Source organism: Podarcis filfolensis (genome assembly GCF_964270895.1).
Source record: "Podarcis filfolensis genome assembly, chromosome: 17".
Taxonomy (NCBI): Eukaryota; Metazoa; Chordata; class Lepidosauria; order Squamata; family Lacertidae; genus Podarcis; species Podarcis filfolensis.
Genome location: NC_139621.1, coordinates 11,236,475 through 11,256,756, shown reverse-complemented (window position 1 = coordinate 11,256,756; position 20,282 = coordinate 11,236,475). Strand labels below are relative to the sequence as shown.

At 45.6% G+C, this 20,282-nt stretch overlaps 2 protein-coding genes across 2 annotated transcripts; both read right to left on the bottom strand.

Moving 5' to 3' along the window:
• Window positions 1-602: 602 nt before the first annotated feature.
• LOC310752955 (lipocalin-15-like) lies at window positions 603-7,597 on the bottom strand. The gene is made up of 6 exons (XM_083594146.1): window positions 7,474-7,597; window positions 4,250-4,374; window positions 3,967-4,034; window positions 2,698-2,796; window positions 1,065-1,166; window positions 603-821 (listed from the first exon to the last, which is right to left on the bottom strand). Exons 1-6 carry the CDS (start codon window positions 7,567-7,569, stop codon window positions 802-804), a joined length of 510 nt encoding a protein of 169 aa, XP_083450272.1. The 5' UTR covers window positions 7,570-7,597; the 3' UTR covers window positions 603-801.
• A 3,130-nt stretch (window positions 7,598-10,727) lies between these two features.
• Window positions 10,728-16,132, bottom strand: LOC310752954 (major urinary protein 3-like). Its single transcript, XM_083594145.1, has 7 exons — window positions 15,923-16,132; window positions 14,877-14,998; window positions 14,323-14,390; window positions 14,110-14,205; window positions 12,750-12,851; window positions 11,599-11,627; window positions 10,728-10,904 (listed from the first exon to the last, which is right to left on the bottom strand). The coding sequence occupies exons 1-6, from the start codon at window positions 16,028-16,030 to the stop codon at window positions 11,614-11,616; spliced, it is 510 nt and encodes a 169-aa protein (XP_083450271.1). The 5' UTR covers window positions 16,031-16,132; the 3' UTR covers window positions 10,728-10,904; window positions 11,599-11,613.
• Between the last annotated feature and the right edge of the window lie 4,150 nt (window positions 16,133-20,282).

Sequence of the window (20,282 nt, the reverse complement as noted above, 5' to 3'; positions counted from 1 at the left end):
AGGACATTCTTGGGGGATTCCTCCTCACACAGGATGGGATAGTCCTGAACAGATTGTACTGTGTATGTCCCTAAATCTTGTCAATCCTTTTCTTTTGGAGGGAATTTTGAAATTCCTCCATGTGATGTGTCATAAAACAACTGAAAGGGGCGTCACACAAACTCACAGAAGTGATATTCCACACTGTCGCTGTGGAGAACAGGCTGGTCTTCGTGTCTGCCTATAAGACGTGAAAAGGGCTATTTTGCCAGAATTGGAGCAAAGCAGATGCTCCAGGGAAGCCCTACCTGGAGATGTTGATGAGGATAGAACTTCTGCGTGGAAGGAAGGCAGGTGCTTTGCAACAAAGCTGCGGCCCTTAATCCACCTTTCCCATTGGCCACACCCACTTTTCTATGATTGTCTGCACAGAGAGCATAAAGAAGAACTCTTAATATCTTTTAAAATTCTTATCATTGCTGTTACAACGGCAACTTGTTATAATACGCGGATTTCCTTTCCTTTATATTATACATTTTTGCAATGCTAACCCCTTGAAGTGTTATGAAGGTGGCCTGTAGATTCGTAGGATAAATTGATTAAGTGAAAATAAATTGAACACATTTATATGGGTCTTGGATAGTTTTATTTCAGTTTCGACTAGTTTTCAAGATAATTGTGTGACTGGTCGTGGTATTGGTGCATCATCTTGTAACATTTATGGGAATGAGATCCAGCTGATTTTCTTTCCAAATGGGAGGGTTTAGCAACTTTGATTCACACCTTTGCAGTCACACACAGTTCCAGGTTCAAGTGTCTTACTCATGCATCTGCGCAAGAATCTGTGGAATAAAAGAGATAAGCTCTCAGAGCAGGATGTGGAATTGGGACCAAGATACAGAATGCAAGTAAACACCAACCAGGGGCAATCAAGAAATACGTCATACTACTTATTTCCCCAACATAAACTACCTTGATCATCATTGCTAGAAAATTGTGATCCGTTTTGTTTAAAGAAAAAAGAAATTGCATCACTATTTATCTCAAATCTGGAAATAATAAGGCATAAGAGAACCTCGTATTACCAGATCTCTGAAGATAGATGATCTTGTCGACAGACAGATTTATTGACGCTGCAGTCTCCTTGTATATATCTATTGCTTCTGTTGATGCTTCCTCTTCCCTGACTTCAGACCCCCAAAAAGTTGTCACATTGAGAAATAAGAGGGAGAAAAAAGAGATGGAACATACTTATTTTGGATCCCAAGCAACAAATGCATTTTGGATCTGAAGCACATAGTTAAAGGATGAAATCTGCCACGAAAAGAATGTGGATGGCTTCAGAAGGAAGTTTTTAATGGCTGATGTTTTATTGTGATTTTAATATTTGGTTGGGAGTCACGCAGAGTGACTGGGACAACCCAGTCAGATGGGCGGCATATAAATAATAAAATTATTAGATTATTATTATTTTCAAAAGGGGATAGGGGAATAGAACAGACAGTATAAACAAAACATGCTGTGCGGCTTCCCAACATTGCAATGCAGATGCAGTGTATAATATCACATCAGTATACTTTGAAATATCTGCTGTGCTGGCTGAATAGCCTTTCAAATGCTAACTGCACCACAGCACTAAAATATGCTGGACTCGTTTTGGCTTAGAAAGTCTTCAGAGGCATATGGTGGGAGAAGAGCTTCTTGTGTGTGCCTTCACGGAGCCAATTTGTACAGCACATTATGCTGCTGCAGATTCAGAGTGCTCTAAAGCCCTTCTGCAATGCAATGATGCCCAGGCCCAAAAGACTCTGTTTTCACTTTGCTCCTGCTCTCCTGTCTGTGTCTCTGTACCTCCCTTTCTCTAGCTATATCCCACTAGAGAAGACTTTATAAGACAAAACACATCTGGCATGTATGGCAACTACCACCCCCAGTTCCAAACATTCCCTTTTCAGGAAAGGTGCTCAAGAGAACATTGGCTCTGTGGCTTCAGGAATGCTAAGAGGAAACGAGTCATCTAGGCCCATTTCCGGTTGATTTTTGATCTGGGATTGGCACTGAAATGACTCCGCTCAGCACAATAGATTACAGAAGAAGGAAAGAAGAGAGTGGGCCTGCTCCTGCTTCTTCATGGTGCAGTGATTTTGGATACCATTGACCATGGTACAGTGGCCTAGCATGGGTTGCCAGCACCTGGAGCCTTGCAGAGAGGCGGGAGGGAGGGAAATGGATGGAGGACGCATGCGCATTCAACTGCCTAACGGCATTTGTGTCACCTGCAGAGATAAGAAGAGTCGTTCCATTGTCTGGAGAGGTCACTTCCTGGTTTGCATGGAGAAGCTGTTATCAGTGGAGCCCAGCAACAGAAGCATGCTGCTGTATTAAAGCAGCAGCAAGTGTTGAAAATTTGTTCCCCCCAACAATTTTGCACCTGGGGCAACTGCCTCTCTGCTGCCTCCATGCTACACCAGTGCCATCATATTCTCCTGGACCAGCTCTGTGGTTGGGGAGGTAAACACTACTCATTTTGAAAGAGGAGCTTTGGTGGAGGTGATTTGGAGGCAATTTGGATTCAAATTGCACAACAGAGAGTGGAGGAAGGCTTTCAGAGGATCTAACACTCTTGTATATTTGCAGCTAGCCAGTATACCTGACACATTCAGTAGCCTCACATTTACATCGCACAACACACTCTTTCCCATCAATGAAGACACATACCGTATAGCTGCAGGACCTCCATTTCTTTTGTGTAAACGAAAATAATGGCGTAATGGATGTAATCTGTCTTCATGATGTAAACGGTGGTCTTCCCTGCATCTGAATCAGAACCACAAAAGAGATCCTTTAAGGGCACACACTTCTCTTACAGTTTGGAGCAGCAGTTACCTCAGATGCCTTGGGGGGGGTGGCGGTTCCAAGTAGAACTGATTCCACCCCCACCCCAGTTCTCCAATGTATTGTCAATGACATCGCCATACAAGGTTTTGCTGGAGAAAGTGGATAGAAGCTTTCATTCTTCTCTCGTAACACTAGAATTCATGGGCATCCAGTGATGCTGAATGCTGGAAGACTTGGGTCATTTAAAAGAAAGCACTTTCTTACGCAGTGTGTACTTAAACTAACACCGGTCTTGAAAGACCTACATTGGCTCCCAGTACGTTTCTGAGCACAATTAAAAGTGTTGGTGTTGACCTTTAAAGCCCTAAACGGCCTCGGCCCAGGATACCTGAAGGAGCGTCTCCACCCCCATCGTTCTGCCCGGACGCTGAGGTCCAGCGCTGAGGGCCTTCTGGCGGTTCCCTCATTGCGAGAAGCAAAGCTACAGGGAACCAGGCAGAGGGCCTTCTCGGTAGTGGCGCCCGCCCTGTGGAACGCCCTCCCATCAGATGTCAAAAAGATAAACAACTACCTGACATTCAGAAGACATCTTAAGGCAGCCCTGTTCAGGGAAGTTTTTAATGTATGACATATTGGTGTATTTTTGGTCTTGTGGAAGCCACCCAGAGTGGCTGGGGAAACCCAGCCAGATGGGCGGGGGACAAATAATAAATTATTATTATTATTATTATTATTATTATTATTATTATTAAACTATGGAACTCCTATAGGAGGCAGTGATGGCTACAAATATGGACGGCTTTAAAGGGTGGGGGAGATCTATCGATGGCTATTAGTCACAGTAGGTATGCTCTGCTATCCACAGTTGAAGACACCAGTGCTCCTGAATACCAGTTTCTGGACCCCACCACCCGCATTAAATCAGATTTCCTACTTTTCAGCGAAAATCCAATGTTAAATAAACCCATTGTCAGTAATCCATTTGTGATTATCTCAAGTCCCCAACTGCAACATGAAGCCCCCAACTGGAAGCCCCTGTCAGAGGGGGATAGAGGTGGATTGGAAACAACTTGGCTTCCCATGGGAGGGTTGTTGGAATATTGTGATTTCCTTCCACCCTGAATGAACAGTAAATCACTTGCTGTTTACCTGTCCTGTATATTCCAGGCTGCTCATCTGGGGAAAAACGAGTCTGCAATCTTTTACACTCCTTCCCTCTGGAAGGAAAATATAAGATCATGGTGCTTCTGCAGAAGTGAGCTTCCTCCCACTATTTGTACCTGCAGCAGCTGAAATTTGGTATTGGAAGCCTCTCCAGATCATTGCATTTTAGTGCCCCCACCCCCGCCCCCGCCCCTTCACTCCAGCAAGTGAACTGATGGGCCTTGCAAAACAAAGGAAGGTGGTCTCAAAGTAATTCAAGAGAACTTACACTGGAACCCGTGTTTTGAAAGCGATGACGCCATTATCAAGCACAACTGTAGTATGAATCCTGTTGTCATCTGATGGTTGACCTTCTTTCATAGCCAGTGCAATGAGGTTCCATTTTCCAGCAAACTAGAAAGAGGAGTTAAGTCAATTTCCTCGCCATAAATGCATGCATTGGAATGATCCTCTTTCCACTCACATCAGTTCAGGAAGCAATGCTCACTCTTTGATGGTAGTGGGGGGGGCGGCGGAAAAAGTATATAGAAAGGAGAATTGCTGGATGTCAAGATCCAAGTTTGGGGCAAGAACTCTTTGGCAAGAGAATGCAGCAGATATTTAAAGTCATAAAATATGCAACAACAACCCCCCAAAATTATTTATTTATTTATTTATACATACCCCACCCATCTGGCTGGGTTTCCCCAGTCACTCTGGGCAGCTCCCAACAGAATAGCAAAAACAATAAAACATCAAACATTAAAAACTTCCCTAAACAGGGCTGCCTTCAGATGTATTCTAAAAGTTAGATAGTTGTTTATTTCCTTGACATCTGATGGGAGGGCGTTCCACAGGGAGGGCGCCACTGCCGAGAAGGCCCTCTACCTGGTTCCCTCTAATCTTGCTTCTTGCAGTTAGGGAACCAGCAGAAGACCCTCGGAGGAGGACTTCAGTGTCTGGGCTGAACGATGGAGGTGGAGACGCACCTTCAGGTATACTGGGTTGAAGCCATTTAGGGCTTTAAAGGTCAGCACCAACACTTTGAAGTGTGCTCAGAAACGTACTGGGAGCCAATGAAGATCCTTTAGGACCGGTGTTATATGGTCTCGACAGCCACTCCCAGTCACCAGTCTAGCTGCTGCATTTTGGATTAGTTGTAGTTTCCAGGTCACCTTCAAAGGTAGCCCCACGTAAAGCACATTGCAGTAGTCCAAGTGGGAGATAACCAGAGTGTGTACCACTCTGGTGAAACAGTGTGCAGGCAGGTAGGGTCTCAGCCGGCATACTAGGTGAAGCTGGTAGACAGTTGCCCTGGATACAAAATTAACCTGCACATCCATGGACAGCTGTGAGTCTAAAATGACTCCCAGGTTGTGCACCTGGTTCTTCAGGGGCACAGTTTCCCCATTCAGGACCAGGGAGTCCCCCACACCCACACATCCCCTGTCCCCCCCCCCCAAACAGTACTTCTGTCTTGTCAGGATTCAACCTCAATATGTTAGCCACCATACATCCTCTAACCACCTCCAGGCACTCACACAGGACCTTCACTGCACTCACTGGTTCTGATTTGAAGAAGAGGCAGAGCTGGGTATCATCCACAAACTGGTGAACACCCAGCCCAAGCCCCCTGATGATCTCTTCTAGTGGCTTCGTATAGATATTTAGGGTGTAAATATAGGCTGTTAGACTAAAGTTTGCCATGTAAAATGAGTTCCAAAATCCTCCCTTTAAACAGTTTCCTTTCAAGGTTTCCTGCTTCTCCAAGCATAGGAAAAAGACCACATGTTGGGTAAGTGAAAAACTGGTTTCCTTACAAACCCTCCAAAGGTCAGATTCATGTGCTTCAGAAAAGGTTGCACAGGCAGTAAAACACAGCATAGCTACAAATTGATGAAGGTTCCTAAATCAGTGGAATAGGAACTCAAGAGTGGCTGATGAGAGCCATGCAGTTGAACTGGAGCAACCAGCTCAAACCTCTTTACATACTGAGCTTCCCAGGTAGACTTAAAGGAGAACAAAGCTAAGGCTGATGGGACAGCTTATGCTAAAGTATTAACCCCTTCATGCATTAATTAAGCATATTGGAAATTATATATATATATATATATATATATATATATATATATATATATATATGTCAGAGCTGCCCGAGGTCCCAGCTCACAAAGGACCAACGCCACTTCGTTGTTAAATACGCAAGTCTTTATTGAAGTTCAGTTTCACTTCCAGAGCCGCAGCGTGCAGCTCTACGTCTCAACCTTTAGACCGCTGATGCTCCGTCTGAGTCTCCTCCCCCCAGACACCAGTTTAAGACTCTAGCCTTACTCCACCTCTTCCTCTGTTCTTTCCGCCTCTGGTTCCGCCTGTCCGTTGGGGTCTCGCCCTTTCTAGACTCTTCTGACGCTGAATCCCCTGAGCCTTCCCCCTCCCTCCAGCGGGCTTTAGGAGCTGGTTCCCAATCCGGGTCTCCTGCTGTCCCCCGCGCCTGTACATTTGAACTTGGCGCGCGTGCCCAGCCGGCAACTTTCCTCCTGACCGTTTCACTGCTGCTGCCACTGCTTCCCCCTTCGGGGAGGCTAGCTGCAACTGACCTCCCCTCCGTTCCCCCACTCTCCGATGGAGGCGTGGTCAGCCCTGACTCACCTTCTCTCCCCGCTGGAGGAGACGCTGGCCCTGACACATGTGACTCTTCCCCCCCACTACGCTCTGGTGGGGAAACTGGCCCTGATCCCCCGCTGCTGCTTCGGGGTTCCCCGCTGGCTCCTTGTTTCTGGTGCGTCCCCCCTGGGACCCCCCTTGCCCTGACCATCGGCGCCCCCTTCTGGGAATCTTCTGATTCGCTGGAGAAGCTCATGGAATCTCTCGGGCCACTGTCATACTCCCCTACGCTGCCCTCGGATTCTTCCCCTTCGCTCTCCATTTCCTCTCTCCCCTGTGCTCCTGCTCCTGAGCCCCTGACAATATATATATATATATATATATATATATATATATATATATATATATATATATATAAAATGTGTGTATATAGGCACACAAACAGCAGAACAAAGATAACATCCTCTCACTCACTTGCATATAGTTCACAGCTACTGGAAGTGCTCATAACTTCCATAAGAGTAAATAAGAGACCAAATCCCATTGGCTACATATGTCAAAGATCTCCATGTGCTACTATTTTGTGCCCTCCTTAGATTAAAGGATTGTTGGGATATCTCCTACCTCCTGCCCGCAGCCCAAGACAGGTGGTCATTGTGTTCCAAAGTTCAAGGACCCAAAATGGCAGTGTCAAATCATAGCCTCACTGTGGCTTTGGAGCCTTGAACTGACTGCTGGGAGGCATTCAACACTTCTCTTGCTGCCACAACACTGCAGTAGCTGCCATTTTGTAATGGGACAAGTGTCTCCATCAGAAATAGAGCTGACAGATGTAGTGTCCGCTCCTACCCTCTACTTTCTGCTCTGGTCTGGATAAAAACACCCATTTGGAGATACGTTTGTGGTTACCTTTGTGATATCGAAGTCTGGCTGAACATTGACAAGGGCTGAAGCATGAAGCAAGTATAGACAGGTCAATGCCAAACTCAACAGTCGATGTTTCATCCTTGCAATGGTCTCTAGCTGGGCAAGATCTGCAGTGTCAGTATAGATCTTCCTTCCTCAAAACTTATCCAAGAGTATCCACCCACCCATCTCTTTGAAGCTATTTCTGCACCGGAAAGGAAGATTACTGGGTTATTTTGAGAAGTACCGGTAATTGTTTCATTAGTAGGCATCATTTGAAACATATAGGACACTGTGCTCATCACCACTTCTTCTGCTGGGAATCTAATGAGTCAACCTGTGACTAGATCCCACTCCAAAGGTCAATGGGAATATTGCCAACCTTCATCAACGATTTTAGCACCCCCTTTTTATGGAGAGGTGGGAAAGCTTTGGTTGCTCTCAGCAGCCTGGAAGTGTCAATGTTTTATTTAATTATATTTTATGTTCTTCTGCTGAGTCCAGGCATCTGTGGGTGTTGCTATTGAATGTCATGTCGGCTCACAATAAGACCTCCCTCACCCATGATCTGATTATGGATGAGGAGGCTTATCTGGTCTATATAAATGAGACTTGGGCTGCTGAGCAGGGTGCAGTTGGTCTCACTCAGTTGTACCCATCATGCACCTGACCCACCAGGCACACTTGAGGGTTGGGGAGCGGGAGTTGCTGTAGTCTATAGAGATTTGAGGGAGCGGGTGGTGCTGAGGTCTAAACCACTGAGCCTCTTGGGCTTGCCAATTGGAAGGTCAGCGCTTCAAATCTGTGCAACGGGGTGAGCTCCTGTTGTTCTGTCCCAGCTCCAGCCAACCTAGCAATTCAAAAGTGTACCAGTGCAAGTAGATAAATAGGTACTGCTGCGGCGGGAAGGTTAACAGCATTTCCATGCGCTCTGGTTTCCGTCACAGTGTTCCGTTGTGCCAGAAGTGGTTTAGTCCTGCTGGCCACATGACCTGGGAAGCTGTCTGTGGACAAACGTCGGCTCACTCTGCCTGAAAAGTGAGATGAGTGCTGCAACCCAATAGTCACCTTTGACTGGACTTAACTGTCTAGGGGTCTTTTACCTTTATATTTTTTAAAAATAGAGACTCTCTCTCTCCAGGTTCTCTGTCCAGCTGGCAGTGATCTAGTGTGTGTTGGGACAGATTTGGGATTCTGCTGGTTTACCACCCACCTCACTGTCCAGCAGTCTCCCTGCCTGAGCTCAGAGGGGGAGCTAGCTGCTCTGGCACCCAGAGTGGCACACATGCTGTGTACCTGGGGGCAGGGTCATGGGGGAGGGGCAAACGTCCCAGGAGGGTGGGGCGAGACACCCATGGGGCAGAGAAGACACCGCTTCCTGGGCGGGGGGGGGGGGTAGGGAGCTGCGCCGCTTTGCCAGCAGCCTTCCTCCCTTCTCTCTTCCTTTTGACAGCTCTGAGGAGGCTCCCCCCCCCCCCAGTAAGCAGCCCGAGAGCACAGGGCAATGGTGCTCCACCCGCCCAAGCCTCCCCTGAGCTGTCAATGTTATGTGATGAAGTTCTCACCCTGGGCCAGCAGGGGGATACTGTACATAGTTTTCACTCATGTCCACATATGCAAATAAGGGATTGAAAGTGACGTTCAGTGATTGGATAGTTACAGAAAGTGTTACAGTTGCATTGTAGTGGAGCTCTATATAAGCAGGCTGGCTGAACCCTTCAGTTCAGTTCAGTTCTGGCCTGTGAATAAACAAGAGCTGTTTGAAGAATCGCTTTGTCGTCTGATATGTTCACCCACAATCTAACAGTCAAAATGAAGGGGTAAGCGGCGAAGGCCACTGGCAAGGCGGCAGAGCTCTGTCCCTTCCCCAACGGCTTGGGGTAGGCTTGGGAGTTGCAGGCAGGCTCACAATTTCATGACTGCCTCTTAACACTGGCAGAGGAACGGTGTCAAGGAGGGAGCAGACCGCCCCCGGTACTACTATTCCAGTAGGGTGCCATCACAGCGTTCCCCCCAGATACGCACCGTGCACCACCCTGCATGTGCCCGGGCGTCACGCCACCACAGGCGCCACATCACACCCCCATAATGCGCATCACGCCCTCGCGGGCGGCGTACCATGCCCCCAGGATGTGCACCACGCCCCCCAGGGCGCATGCCACACCCCCTGCCTGCTCTCTGCCCCCAGTAGTGGAGCATGCAGCTTCACCACTGCCTCTTAAGATAGTTCAGAAATTTCAGCTGGTTACAGAATTTGGTGACTTGATTGCTCACTGGGGCAAGATGGTTGAGCATATTACACTGATCCTGGCCCAACTGCACTGGCTGCCAATTATTTTCTGAGGCAGACGTATGGATCATCATTACATGCTGAAGGCTGAGGAGAACCTGACGTCAGTTTGCCTCCCTTGTTGTTGTCTGAATTGATCAAAAATACTTTCAGAGGTTTAGGAATGGGAAGTCCTTCACTGTGCAGAACTGGTTATGCTACTGTCCACTTCTTTCCCCCTGTGATGCCTGTGAGGCTTTGCTTTACACTAATGAGAGCATCATCTTATGTCAGAGATCATAAAGCCGAGATGTCATGACTCAACTGCAGGTCATTGGTCCTGGGGTTGGTGTGTATGATGCGATATGGCACTGTATGGTGCAATCAGGAGTATGAAATGCAATGTTGCCAAATGAAATCATGTACACAATGTGGACTGGGTCGTTTATACATGACCATCTTTGTATCTCCTCAACAGGAGCCGGTCAACAAATTTTATTATCATTATTGGGTTCAGCGCCTTGAAATTAGGAAAAGGGAGAGGCTGTTTTCATTTCAGAGGCATTTTGTGAATTGTGAAATTAAGGAAGTTTCACTACTTTCTAACTAAGTTTTACTGCCTATGCAATTTTCTGAAGTCCATGAACCTGACCTTTGAAGAGTTTATAAGTAAATTATGTTTTATTTTCCAAACTTGTGGTCTCTTGGGGGAAGAAGGAAACTTTAGAAAGGTTTTTTTTTTCTAATGGGGACATTTTGGAATTCACTTTAGAGAGCATATTTTAAAGGTCCAACAACCTATATTTCCATGCTTTACTTTGCTGCGCATTTTGTGATCTCGACTGGAGTTCTCTCACCAAAGAGTACTTGCCTCAAGCCTGGATCTTGGAATCCAGGAATTTTCCTTTTTATATAGTGCTATGAATTTGGGGTGTACACATAATAGTTTTTTTTTCTCTTAGGCCAACAGAAGAGAAAACAGTACCACTTATGTGATTAGAATACCATTTATGAATATATATCTGATCCAAATGATTCAAGTTTTCTTTCCAAATGGAATGGTTAACAATGGTGGTTGATATTTGCAATGCAGGAGGCAGATTCCAGGTTGATTCCTCCATCCCCATCCTCACGCAGACATCTTACCCATGTTATTTTTGGCTTTCTGCATGGAATTGCAAAAGACAAGAGATCCCGTTATCACAGCAAGAGGTGGGGACCTTGGCCCATGGAGAAAACCCACAAAAGGTTGCAATTGTATTCCTCTGGACCCTGCTCCTGGTCATTTAACAAAAGCCTGATTTGCCGATGTTTTCAAATGATAATGTTCCTACTCTCCAGGCCATAGGTGATAACTGCCCGGAGACCTCTGGGTAGAGGGTAGTACATAAAATCCTTATAATCTTAATAATAATATCAGCAAATCAGCAGGAAGATGTCAATGTCAGATTCAGTTGCTGGAGGAGTCTCAGGTCTGAACTAGCTAAAATTATCAGTGTTCATGGAGACTTCTGCCTGATGCCTGGGGCTACCTTTGAAGGTGTCCCAGAAACTACAACTAATCCAGAATGTGGCAGCTAGACTGGTGCCTGGGAGTGACCGCTGAGACCATATAACACTGGTCCTGAAAATCTTCATTGGCTCCCAGTATGTTTCCGAGCACAATTCAAAGTGTTGGTGCTGACCTTTAAAGCCCCTGGGACACGAGCCAGCCCCACCCCTGCCTGCTCTCTGTCCCCCGGAGCTGGAGCATGAAGCTCCGCCACTGCCTTAGATGTGTCTACTCATGAGTAAACACCACTGAATTCAATAAAGCTTTTGACCTCCCGGGTAAGTGTGCAGAGGACTAATTATCTTACCTTTTCCATATCTTCTTATATACAGAGATCTGTGGATGAAAACAAATGCTGTCAGTGAATGAGCAAGATGTGGGATTGGGTCCAGGGAACAGAACAAGTTAAGGATGATGATGATGATTATTATTTTGTTCCTTATGGGCCATGCTCCATAGCCAACAATAGACTGGCTCTCAGATATCAGTAGGGCTTCTCTTTTTTAAAAGATCCATAATGCTTATCTACATGTGGAGAAAACCTTCTCTTGATAAAACCTCAAGGGCCGCTTTTCTCCACATAAACCAACCTGGATCCTGCAGTCATCATGTGAGGCCTTTCTTCATGTGCTTCTTCCACAAAAGGTCTGGAAGGTGGCAACACAAGAACAGACTTTTTCTGCAGTGGCTCCCCATTCTGTGGGCATTCTCCCCAGGGAGGATTGGCTGGAACCACCGTTATATGTATTTAGGCACTGGGCAAAAACATTCCACTTCACCCAGGCCTTGGGCTGATGAACAGTCTATGTCCTTTTACATGTGTTTGTGGGAGGGATGGCTTATGGGTAGGGTTTTTTTGTTATTTTTCTCCTTTTTATTATGTATTTTTGTGTTTTTATATTGTATTTTTATACTGTGAACTGTCCCGAGATCTTCAAATTTAATAAATCCTAATAATGTAAGAAAGTACTTCCTGATGTTTAGTTGGAATCCCCTTTCTTGTAATTGGAATCCACTAGTTCAAAAGCTAGCCTCCAGAGCAGGAGAAATAATAATAATAATAATAATAATAATAATAATAATAATAATAATAATAATTTATTATTTGTAACCTCGCCCATCTGGCTGGGTTTCCCCAGCCACTCTGGGCGGCTTCAACAAATACCAAAAATTCACTAATATGTCATACATTAAAAACTTCCCTGAACAGGGAAGAAAAGAAGCTAACTCCATCTTCCGTGTGACAGCCCAGGAGACATTTGAAGAGGACTATCCCATCCTCTCTCAATCTCCTCTGCTCCAGGCTAAACACCACCCAACTCCCTCAACTGTTCCTTATCAGGCTTCATATCCAGATTCTATAATACCTGGTGATCTCTAGAGTCCAAGCGGCTAGCATCATCATCACCATACCTTCAAACCAGGGCGGAGAAAATCTTAAGCATTAATTGCCCTTACTATTTTCGGATACATAGGCGATTGCATCTGGATCGAATTGCAAATCTGTGGCCAAAGTTCTAAATTTTTCTTTCACTTCATCTGACACAGTCTGTTCCCTGCCTTAAGACACAAACAAGGAGTTGGCATTGAGAATCAGCATCATAGTGCAGGAGGATAGATCATAGAATGGTACAGTTGGGGTCATCTAGTCCCCTGCAATGCAGGAATCTCAGATAAAGGATCCATGACAGATGGCCATCCAACCTCTGCTTAAAAACTTCTAAGGAAGGAGAGTCCACAACCTCCTGAGGAAGTCCATTCCACTGTTGAACAGCTCTCACTGTCAGAAAATCCTTCTGGATGTTTATTCTGAATCTCCTTCCTTGTAACTTGAATCCATTGGATTGAGTCCTACCCTCCGGAGGAGAAAACAAGCTTGCTCCCTCTTCCATGTGACAGTTCCTTTCGATATTTGAATATGACTATCATATATTCTCTCAGTCTCTTCTCCAAGCAAAAATCCCTCAACCATTCCTCATAAGGCTTGGTTTGCATTCATTTGATCACCTTGGTTGCCCTCCTCTGCACACATTCCCGCTTGCCAATATCCTCCTTAAATTGTGGCTCCCAGAACTGGACACTGTATTCCAGGTGTGGTTGGACCAAGGCAGAATAGAGTGGTCCTGTGACTTCTTTGGATCTGGACACAATACATCTGCTGATGCAGCTGAGATTTGCATTAGCTTTTTTTTGGTGCTGCATCATGCTGTTAAGTATCTTGACAAATACCTCTTGCCTCACTCCTTACTTCCCTGCCCACTTTTTAAAGAACAACTTCAGAAGGAGGAGGTTTGAAATGAAAAACCAGAAGTGTAGGGCAAAGTTCCTTCTCCATTCTGAATTGTCCCATCCTGATGCAACCCTCAGGGGCTTGTGAGGCACATTTGCACAGAGCATGCCAACCAGCGCCTTAAGCTCCCCTGCCTCGCAGGGTTGGCGTGGGGACGAAAATTTGAATTGCCAGTAGATTATGGCAAATTTGTTGTTGGGGTTTTATCGTGATGCTCCAATTATTCTGACAAATCTAGCTGTGGGGTGGTGGTGGATTACTCTATTGGCAATTAGTGGTGGTGTTTACATATCCCTAGACCAGGCATAGGAAACCTTCGGCCCTCCAGATGTTTTGGCCTACAACTCCCATGATCCCTATCTAACAGGACCTGTGGTCAGGGATGATGGGAACTGTAGTCCAAAACATCTGGAGGGCAGAAGGTTGCCTATGCCTACCTTATACAAACTGGGAGGATGGGTGAGATTTTCAAAAGCTGACAGGTGTGCCCATTGTAACCTAGGGCACCCAAACAAGCTCCAGACATACCATAGAGCTGTAGCATGCCCATATGCTCCATTAGGAAGTGGATGATATGGTAAGTCTCATAATCTGTATCCACAATGTGTACTGTAGTCTTCTCATCTATTGAAAAAAGAGCCGCAAAAGATCCATTAACAGCCATGGGAGTCACTTACACAGATGCGAAAGAAAGGGCGTGCGTGTGTTGATGGAGATAATGGAGAAATCTATTAAACTTACCTTCAGTATCAAATTCGGCCCGCTTTATAGGGTATAGAACAACTCTTCTACGCCGACATTCTCCATTTCTGGAAGGAAAGGCAGGGTTGTCAAGTTGCTTCCCCACCCAATCAGCACGCCCCCCTCCCCCAATCACTGCACAAGATTTCAAAGGGGTTCCAGGTGCTCAGCCAGGGCCATGTTTCCTCTGAGAATCAAGTTGTAGTGCCTTTAGGGAATATGGTTTCCTCTGTCCCTGCCAGAGAACAAATTTTCCTGTGACATCATCCCCATCAGCAGCTTGGAGTTGGCCAGTCCTGGAGTTCTGTGGGGCCCATTGCCTAGTTTCAGAAGAAGAGGGAGCAACGGGAAGCTGCCCAATAGACATTCAGAATCTCAGCTGATGTAATTGACTTTCGGGGATCAGGGATGCAGCTAAGGCTGGACCCCTGGGTGTATGACCTAGCCTCCCTGCTGAAAGAGGCAGGAGTAGGTAGTCAACAGGCCAAGCCTCAGGACCCTTCCCTTTATACTGTGAAGGTAGATAATGATCATAGCAGTGGATGCAGACTTACTTAGGAACATCAATTTTGAGGACCAGTTCTCCATTCTGTTTGGGCTCCATTAAATAGCCATAGACTTCTCTCGTCTGTTTGTCATACTGTACCGTTGCAATAGGAAACCACTTACCAGTGAGCTACAAAGAAGAGGTTTGTGTGTTATTGAGAAAGACATTTTAATATATATTGTAGACTGGTAGCTAAAGTAGCATAGTGGTCTCAGACTTTCCACTCTGGGCCTCTCATTCAGAATGAACATTTTTTCAAGCCACATCAAGTTTTATTATTATTATTATTATTGATAAGAAATACATTTCAAAATGAAAAGAAGCAACTCCTAGCAGTGCTTGATTAATAACACAGAATACAACTACTTTATAAGTACAGTAGCACTTTGGTTCTCGAACTTAATCAGTTCCTGGAGTCCGCTCGCCTCCCAAAACCGTTCGAAAACCAAGGAGCAGCTTCTGATTGGCTGCAGGAGCTTCCTGCAGTCAAGAGGAAGTGGCATCAGACGTTCGGCTTCCGAAAAACTTTCACAAACTGGAACACTTATTTCCACTTATTATTATTCCACTGGAACACTTATTTCCACTTATTTTCAGGAGCCAAAATGTATGAGTACCAAGGTGTTCGAGAACTAAGGAGAACTATATACACATACTACACTGAAATGTTTAAACGTTTCTTTATTGGTCCTTGATTCTTCCTGATAAACTTGCCATCCTCTCCTGCCACACCAGTGTGGCACAACACAGCCTTGGAGAACCACTGGGTTAGGGCATGGGAGAGACCAGGATTCAAATTCCTCTTCGGCCATGAAGCTCACCGTCACTGCCTCTCAGCCCAATCTACCTCATAGGGTTGTTGTGGGGATTAAATGAGGAAGGGGAGAACCAGGTACATCACCTTGCACTCCATGGAGAAACAGGTGGGTTATAAAGAGGGCACAGTCAGCTTGCAAAGTCTGTAAGCAGGTGAACAAGGCTGTGCAAGCTCAATTATTGCTAAATTTGTCACCATCCCTAGTTATAAGTGAAGGAGAGAAATGCTCCCGTTACCTTCTTCAGATTCAAGTCTGGCATCATCGGAATGGGTACAGGAACCTCGTACTTAGGAACTGCTGAGCAGGTGCCAGCAAACACAATAAGAATCAGCACAATTTTCATCCTTGAAAGGCTTTGCAGCAGTTCAGGAATGTCTGTGACTTCTGCAGAGACCTTGGCTCTTCAAGCGATGCCTGGATTTATATCCCTCTGCTTATGTCCACAAATTTCATCTAATGCAGTACAGCCCTGCCATTAAAAGAGGTCGTGGGGTGTTTGAGAGAGAGAACCAGGTGATTTTCAGAACTAATTGTTATCCGTGGTGAGTACATTTTCTAAAAACCCTGGAACACTCTGCCCATCGATGCTTGTTCTGAAGGACTCCAAGGCCTGTGGCCTCCCCTGTTAGTTGTGGGTGGTGGTTTATGGTGAACCTCACCACCAACGGAGGCCTGGGCTGTGATCAAAAGGAGCCGAGAGCCAGTTTTAACTAATGTTAGAATAAGGTTTGCATCTCCAGACCACATTCCTCACCAGGAACATCCCTGGGGCAGGTGTTGTGCGAACAAAGGAAATTCAAATTGTGTTGGCCTTTCTATTGCCTTTCTTCCCCTCCCCCCCCCCCCCCCCCGCCTCTGCTGCTCCTTGTCCTCTTCATGGAGTAAAAATGACCAACACCTGAAACGATAGTGTTTTTCTAATTTTATTATTAAAGTCAAGTGAGTTGATCTCTTACATGCAAGGCAATTAGGAAACAGCTAGATTCCTGCTCAGTGGTCCTCACAGTGCACCCTGAGTCATGTGGGGAAGGGGAGCGATGTGGAATTTAGATTAGACACATTACCAGTGAGACCATCAAACTGGTAAGAGCCAGTTAAGGAGGAACCTAACGACTTTCCAGTTGGTAGAGCATGAGACTCTTAATCTCAAATTGGCAAAAATGTATAAATTTAAATCAAATACATGTTGCAAATGTCACATGAAATAAGATTCTTTTTATCATATGTGGTGGTCTTGTAGTAAGGTTAAAGCTTACAGTGGTACCTCAGGTTAAGAACTTAATTCGTTCCGGAGGTCTGTTCTTAACCTGAAACTGTTCTTAACCTGAAGCACCACTTTAGCTAATGGGGCCTCCTGCTGCTGCCGCGCCGCCAGAGCACGATTTCTGTTCTCATCCTGAAGCAAAGTTCTTAACCCGAGGTACTATTTCTGGGTTAGCAGAGTCTGTAACCTGAAGTGTCTGTAACCTGAAGTGTATGTAACCCGAGGTACCACTGTATTGGGAAATGATATACAGTCATACCTCGTGTTGCGTCCGCTTCATGTTGCGTCTTTTCGTGTTACACCCCATGGCAACCTGGTAGTACCAGAACGGGTTGCTTCTGGGTTTCACCGCTCGCGCATGCACAGAAGCGCCAAATCGCGCCTGTGCAGATGCGGCGCTTCAAGTTGCGGGCTTTTCATGTTACAGACGGGCCTCCAGAACGGATCCCATCCGTAACATGAGGTACAACTGTATACTGAATTGGAAAAGATGTTTAAACTAATGTCTGTAAAAGAAACAAGAACCCAGAAGCTTTCCTTATGTGAATTATAGAGAGAGAACTGCTTAAATTGTATAGAAATTTATTTATGTATGCTACTACAGCAGCAAGAACGTTACTTGCCCAAAAGAGGCAGAAGTCCCAATAAAGGAAGAATGGATACGAAAACTCATGGAATATGCACAAATGGTGAAAATTACCAGAGGATTAAGAAATCAAGATAACAAACTTTTTATAAAAGAATGGAAATGGTTTATTGAATATTTACAGATAAATTATAAACGGATAAAAACATTAGCAAGATTAATATAACAACCTGCCATTTTATAAGAGTATATATCTATAGCTGATAAAGAAATGAGTAAGTTAAATGAATTTGGATATGCAGAAGACAGAAAAAATGTATTTAATGAACCGCATAAAGAGGGGGAAGGAAGTCAAAATTTGAAATCTTAAATTGAAAGGGAGGGTAGTAATACTTCGACACCAATTTTGTGACAGTTTTCTTATAATGTCCAGCTGGCATTATAAGTGCGTTCATGGGTTGGAGGTGCATGATGGAGGTGGTCTTTTGGCAAAACTGATGCTTCCTCTCTCTTCCACCAAGGCACTTGAAGGAGAGGAAACTTGATGGAGGTCGTCTGTCACAACAAGAGCCAGCCCACCCATAAGGCAATGCAAAGCGAGCGCCTCAGGCAGCCGGATCCAGATTGGCAGCAGATCCTGTGTCCAGGGCAGCTGTCTACCAGTTCCATCTGGTACGCAGGCTGAGACCCTACCTGCCTGCAGACTGTCTCACCAGGGTGGTGCATGCTCTAATTATCTCCTGCTTGGACTACTCACAGGGATCTCCAACAGGTCGATCGCGATCTACTGGTAGTTCCCATGGAGGTTAAGGTAGATCGCAGTTTCTTGGAAGTTGGCCACCCCTGGACTATTGCAATGCGCTCTGTGTGGGGTTACCTTTGAAGGTGGCTTGGAAACGACAATTAATCCAGAATGCCGCAGCTTGAGTGGTGACTGGGAGTGGTCGCCAAGATATAACACTGGTCCTAAAGGATCTATACTGGCTCCCAGTATGTTTCCGAGTATAATTCAAATTGTTGGCACTGATCTTTAAAGCCCTAAACAGCCTTGGCCCTGTATACCTAAAGGAGTGTCTCCACCCCCATTGTTCTGCCTGGACACTGAGGTCCACTTCCAAGGGCCTTCTGCTGGTTCCGTCAGTGCGAGAAGCAAAGTTACAGGGAACCAGGCAGAGGGCCTTCTCAGTAGTGGCGCCCTCCTTGTGGAATGCCCTCCCATCAGATGTCAAGGACTATACAGCTTTTAGAAGACATCTGAATGCAGCCCTGTATTGGGAAGTTTTTAATGTTTGATGTTTTGTTATGCTTGTATATGTGTTGTGAGCTGCCCAGAGTGGCTGGGGCAATGCAGCCAGATGGGCGGGGTATAAAATTATTATTATTATTATTATTATTATTATTATTATTATTATTATTATCCAGCCTCTAAGGAATGCATCACCTGCTGCTGCCACCATGGTAGCAGCAATGGCTCTGGCATGAAGAACAATAAGAACAATATTATAAAATAATTTTTCTTTGCCTTTGTTTGTGCATGTTCAGTAGTAAATATGGATAAACTGTCAAACTCAAAAGAAACCCCCCCATTTCCCCCTCCCCATTCATTCCATGTGTACCCAAGAAATAACAAAAACCAAGTTATACAAAAATACATACGTACATTGCAAAAAGGGTCAACTGTGAGCAATTATGGCTTTTAAAGTGGCAGCTTCTACCTACCGCATGACTTCATACTGAAAACAAGGAAGGCCTGAAACATGAGAAAAGAGGCCCCGTGGAAGGGGAGGAAAGAGAGGAAGCAAATGCATTTTTCCAGCTGTTGGGCTTAGGAATTTCATGTTTGGGTGTGTAATAGCAGTCAGTAATCACCACCACCCCACAGACGTACATTGATCTGGAGGTTAAATCAGCAGATTTTGATATGGCCAGAGGTTTTCTGTGAAAATCTTTTGGCTACAGCTCAGCTTAGGAAACAGAATTTAATGGAATTCCAGGAAGTTTTATACACTTCTACTGAAGGCATGGACGCGGGTGGCGCTGTGGGTTAAACCACAGAGCCTAGGACTTGCCGATCAGGAGGTCAGCGGTTTGAATCCCCGTGACCGGGTGAGCTCCCATTGCTCGGTCCCTGCTCCTAGCAACCTAGCAGTTCGAAAGCACTTCAAGTGCAAGTAGATAAATAGGTACTGCTCCGGCGGGAAGGTAAACAGCATTTCCGTGCGCTGCTCTGGTTCACCAGAAGCGGCTTAGTCATGCTGGCCACATGACCCGGAAGCTGTACGCCGGCTCCCTTGGCCAATAAAGCGAGATGAGCACTGCAACCCCAGAGTCGGCTACGACTGGACCTAAAGGTCAGGGGTCCCTTTACCTTTACTGAAGGCACCTCAGAAACAGAGGTGTCACATGGACTCCAGTTCTAGCTCTACCTGACTAAAATCTTCTTTTTAACTGCCCATTTGGCCAGGTAGCTCTCTTCCTCGAAGACCTAGAGCGACTGGCTGAAGAAGACTTCTTCAGAGCCTCAGGACAAGGTGCAATCCGGTGACAGCAGCTTCACCACTACCCAAGTCAATGAGGGGGCTTTAAAAGAGGAGTAGACAAATTCTATCAGTGGTGGCCAGGTTCTACTGCCACAGTCTCTGAATGCCTGTTGCTGCAAACCACAGGAGAAGCTCTCAGGTCCTGTTTTCAGACTTTTCATGGGCATCTAGTTGGCCATTGTGAAAACAGGATGCTGGACTAGAT

What these genes read in the sequence shown, in the direction of transcription:
- LOC310752955 (XM_083594146.1), bottom strand. Translation starts at nt 7,569, where the DNA reads ATGAAACATCGACTGTTGAGTTTGGCATTGACCTGTCTATACTTGCTT. An exon ending in CAGACTTCGATATCACAAAG is followed by an intron (nt 4,375 to 7,473) that starts GTAACCACAAAC and finishes TCCTCTTTCTAG; the next exon opens with TTTGCTGGAAAATGGAACCT. An exon ending in GCCTGGAATATACAGGACAG is followed by an intron (nt 2,797 to 3,966) that starts GTAAACAGCAAG and finishes GTTCTGATTCAG; the next exon opens with ATGCAGGGAAGACCACCGTT.
- LOC310752954 (XM_083594145.1), bottom strand. Translation starts at nt 16,030, where the DNA reads ATGAAAATTGTGCTGATTCTTATTGTGTTTGCTGGCACCTGCTCAGCA. An exon ending in CTCAAAATTGATGTTCCTAA is followed by an intron (nt 14,391 to 14,876) that starts GTAAGTCTGCAT and finishes CTTTCCTTCCAG; the next exon opens with AAATGGAGAATGTCGGCGTA. An exon ending in GGGCATGCTACAGCTCTATG is followed by an intron (nt 12,852 to 14,109) that starts GTATGTCTGGAG and finishes TTGTGTCTTAAG; the next exon opens with GCAGGGAACAGACTGTGTCA.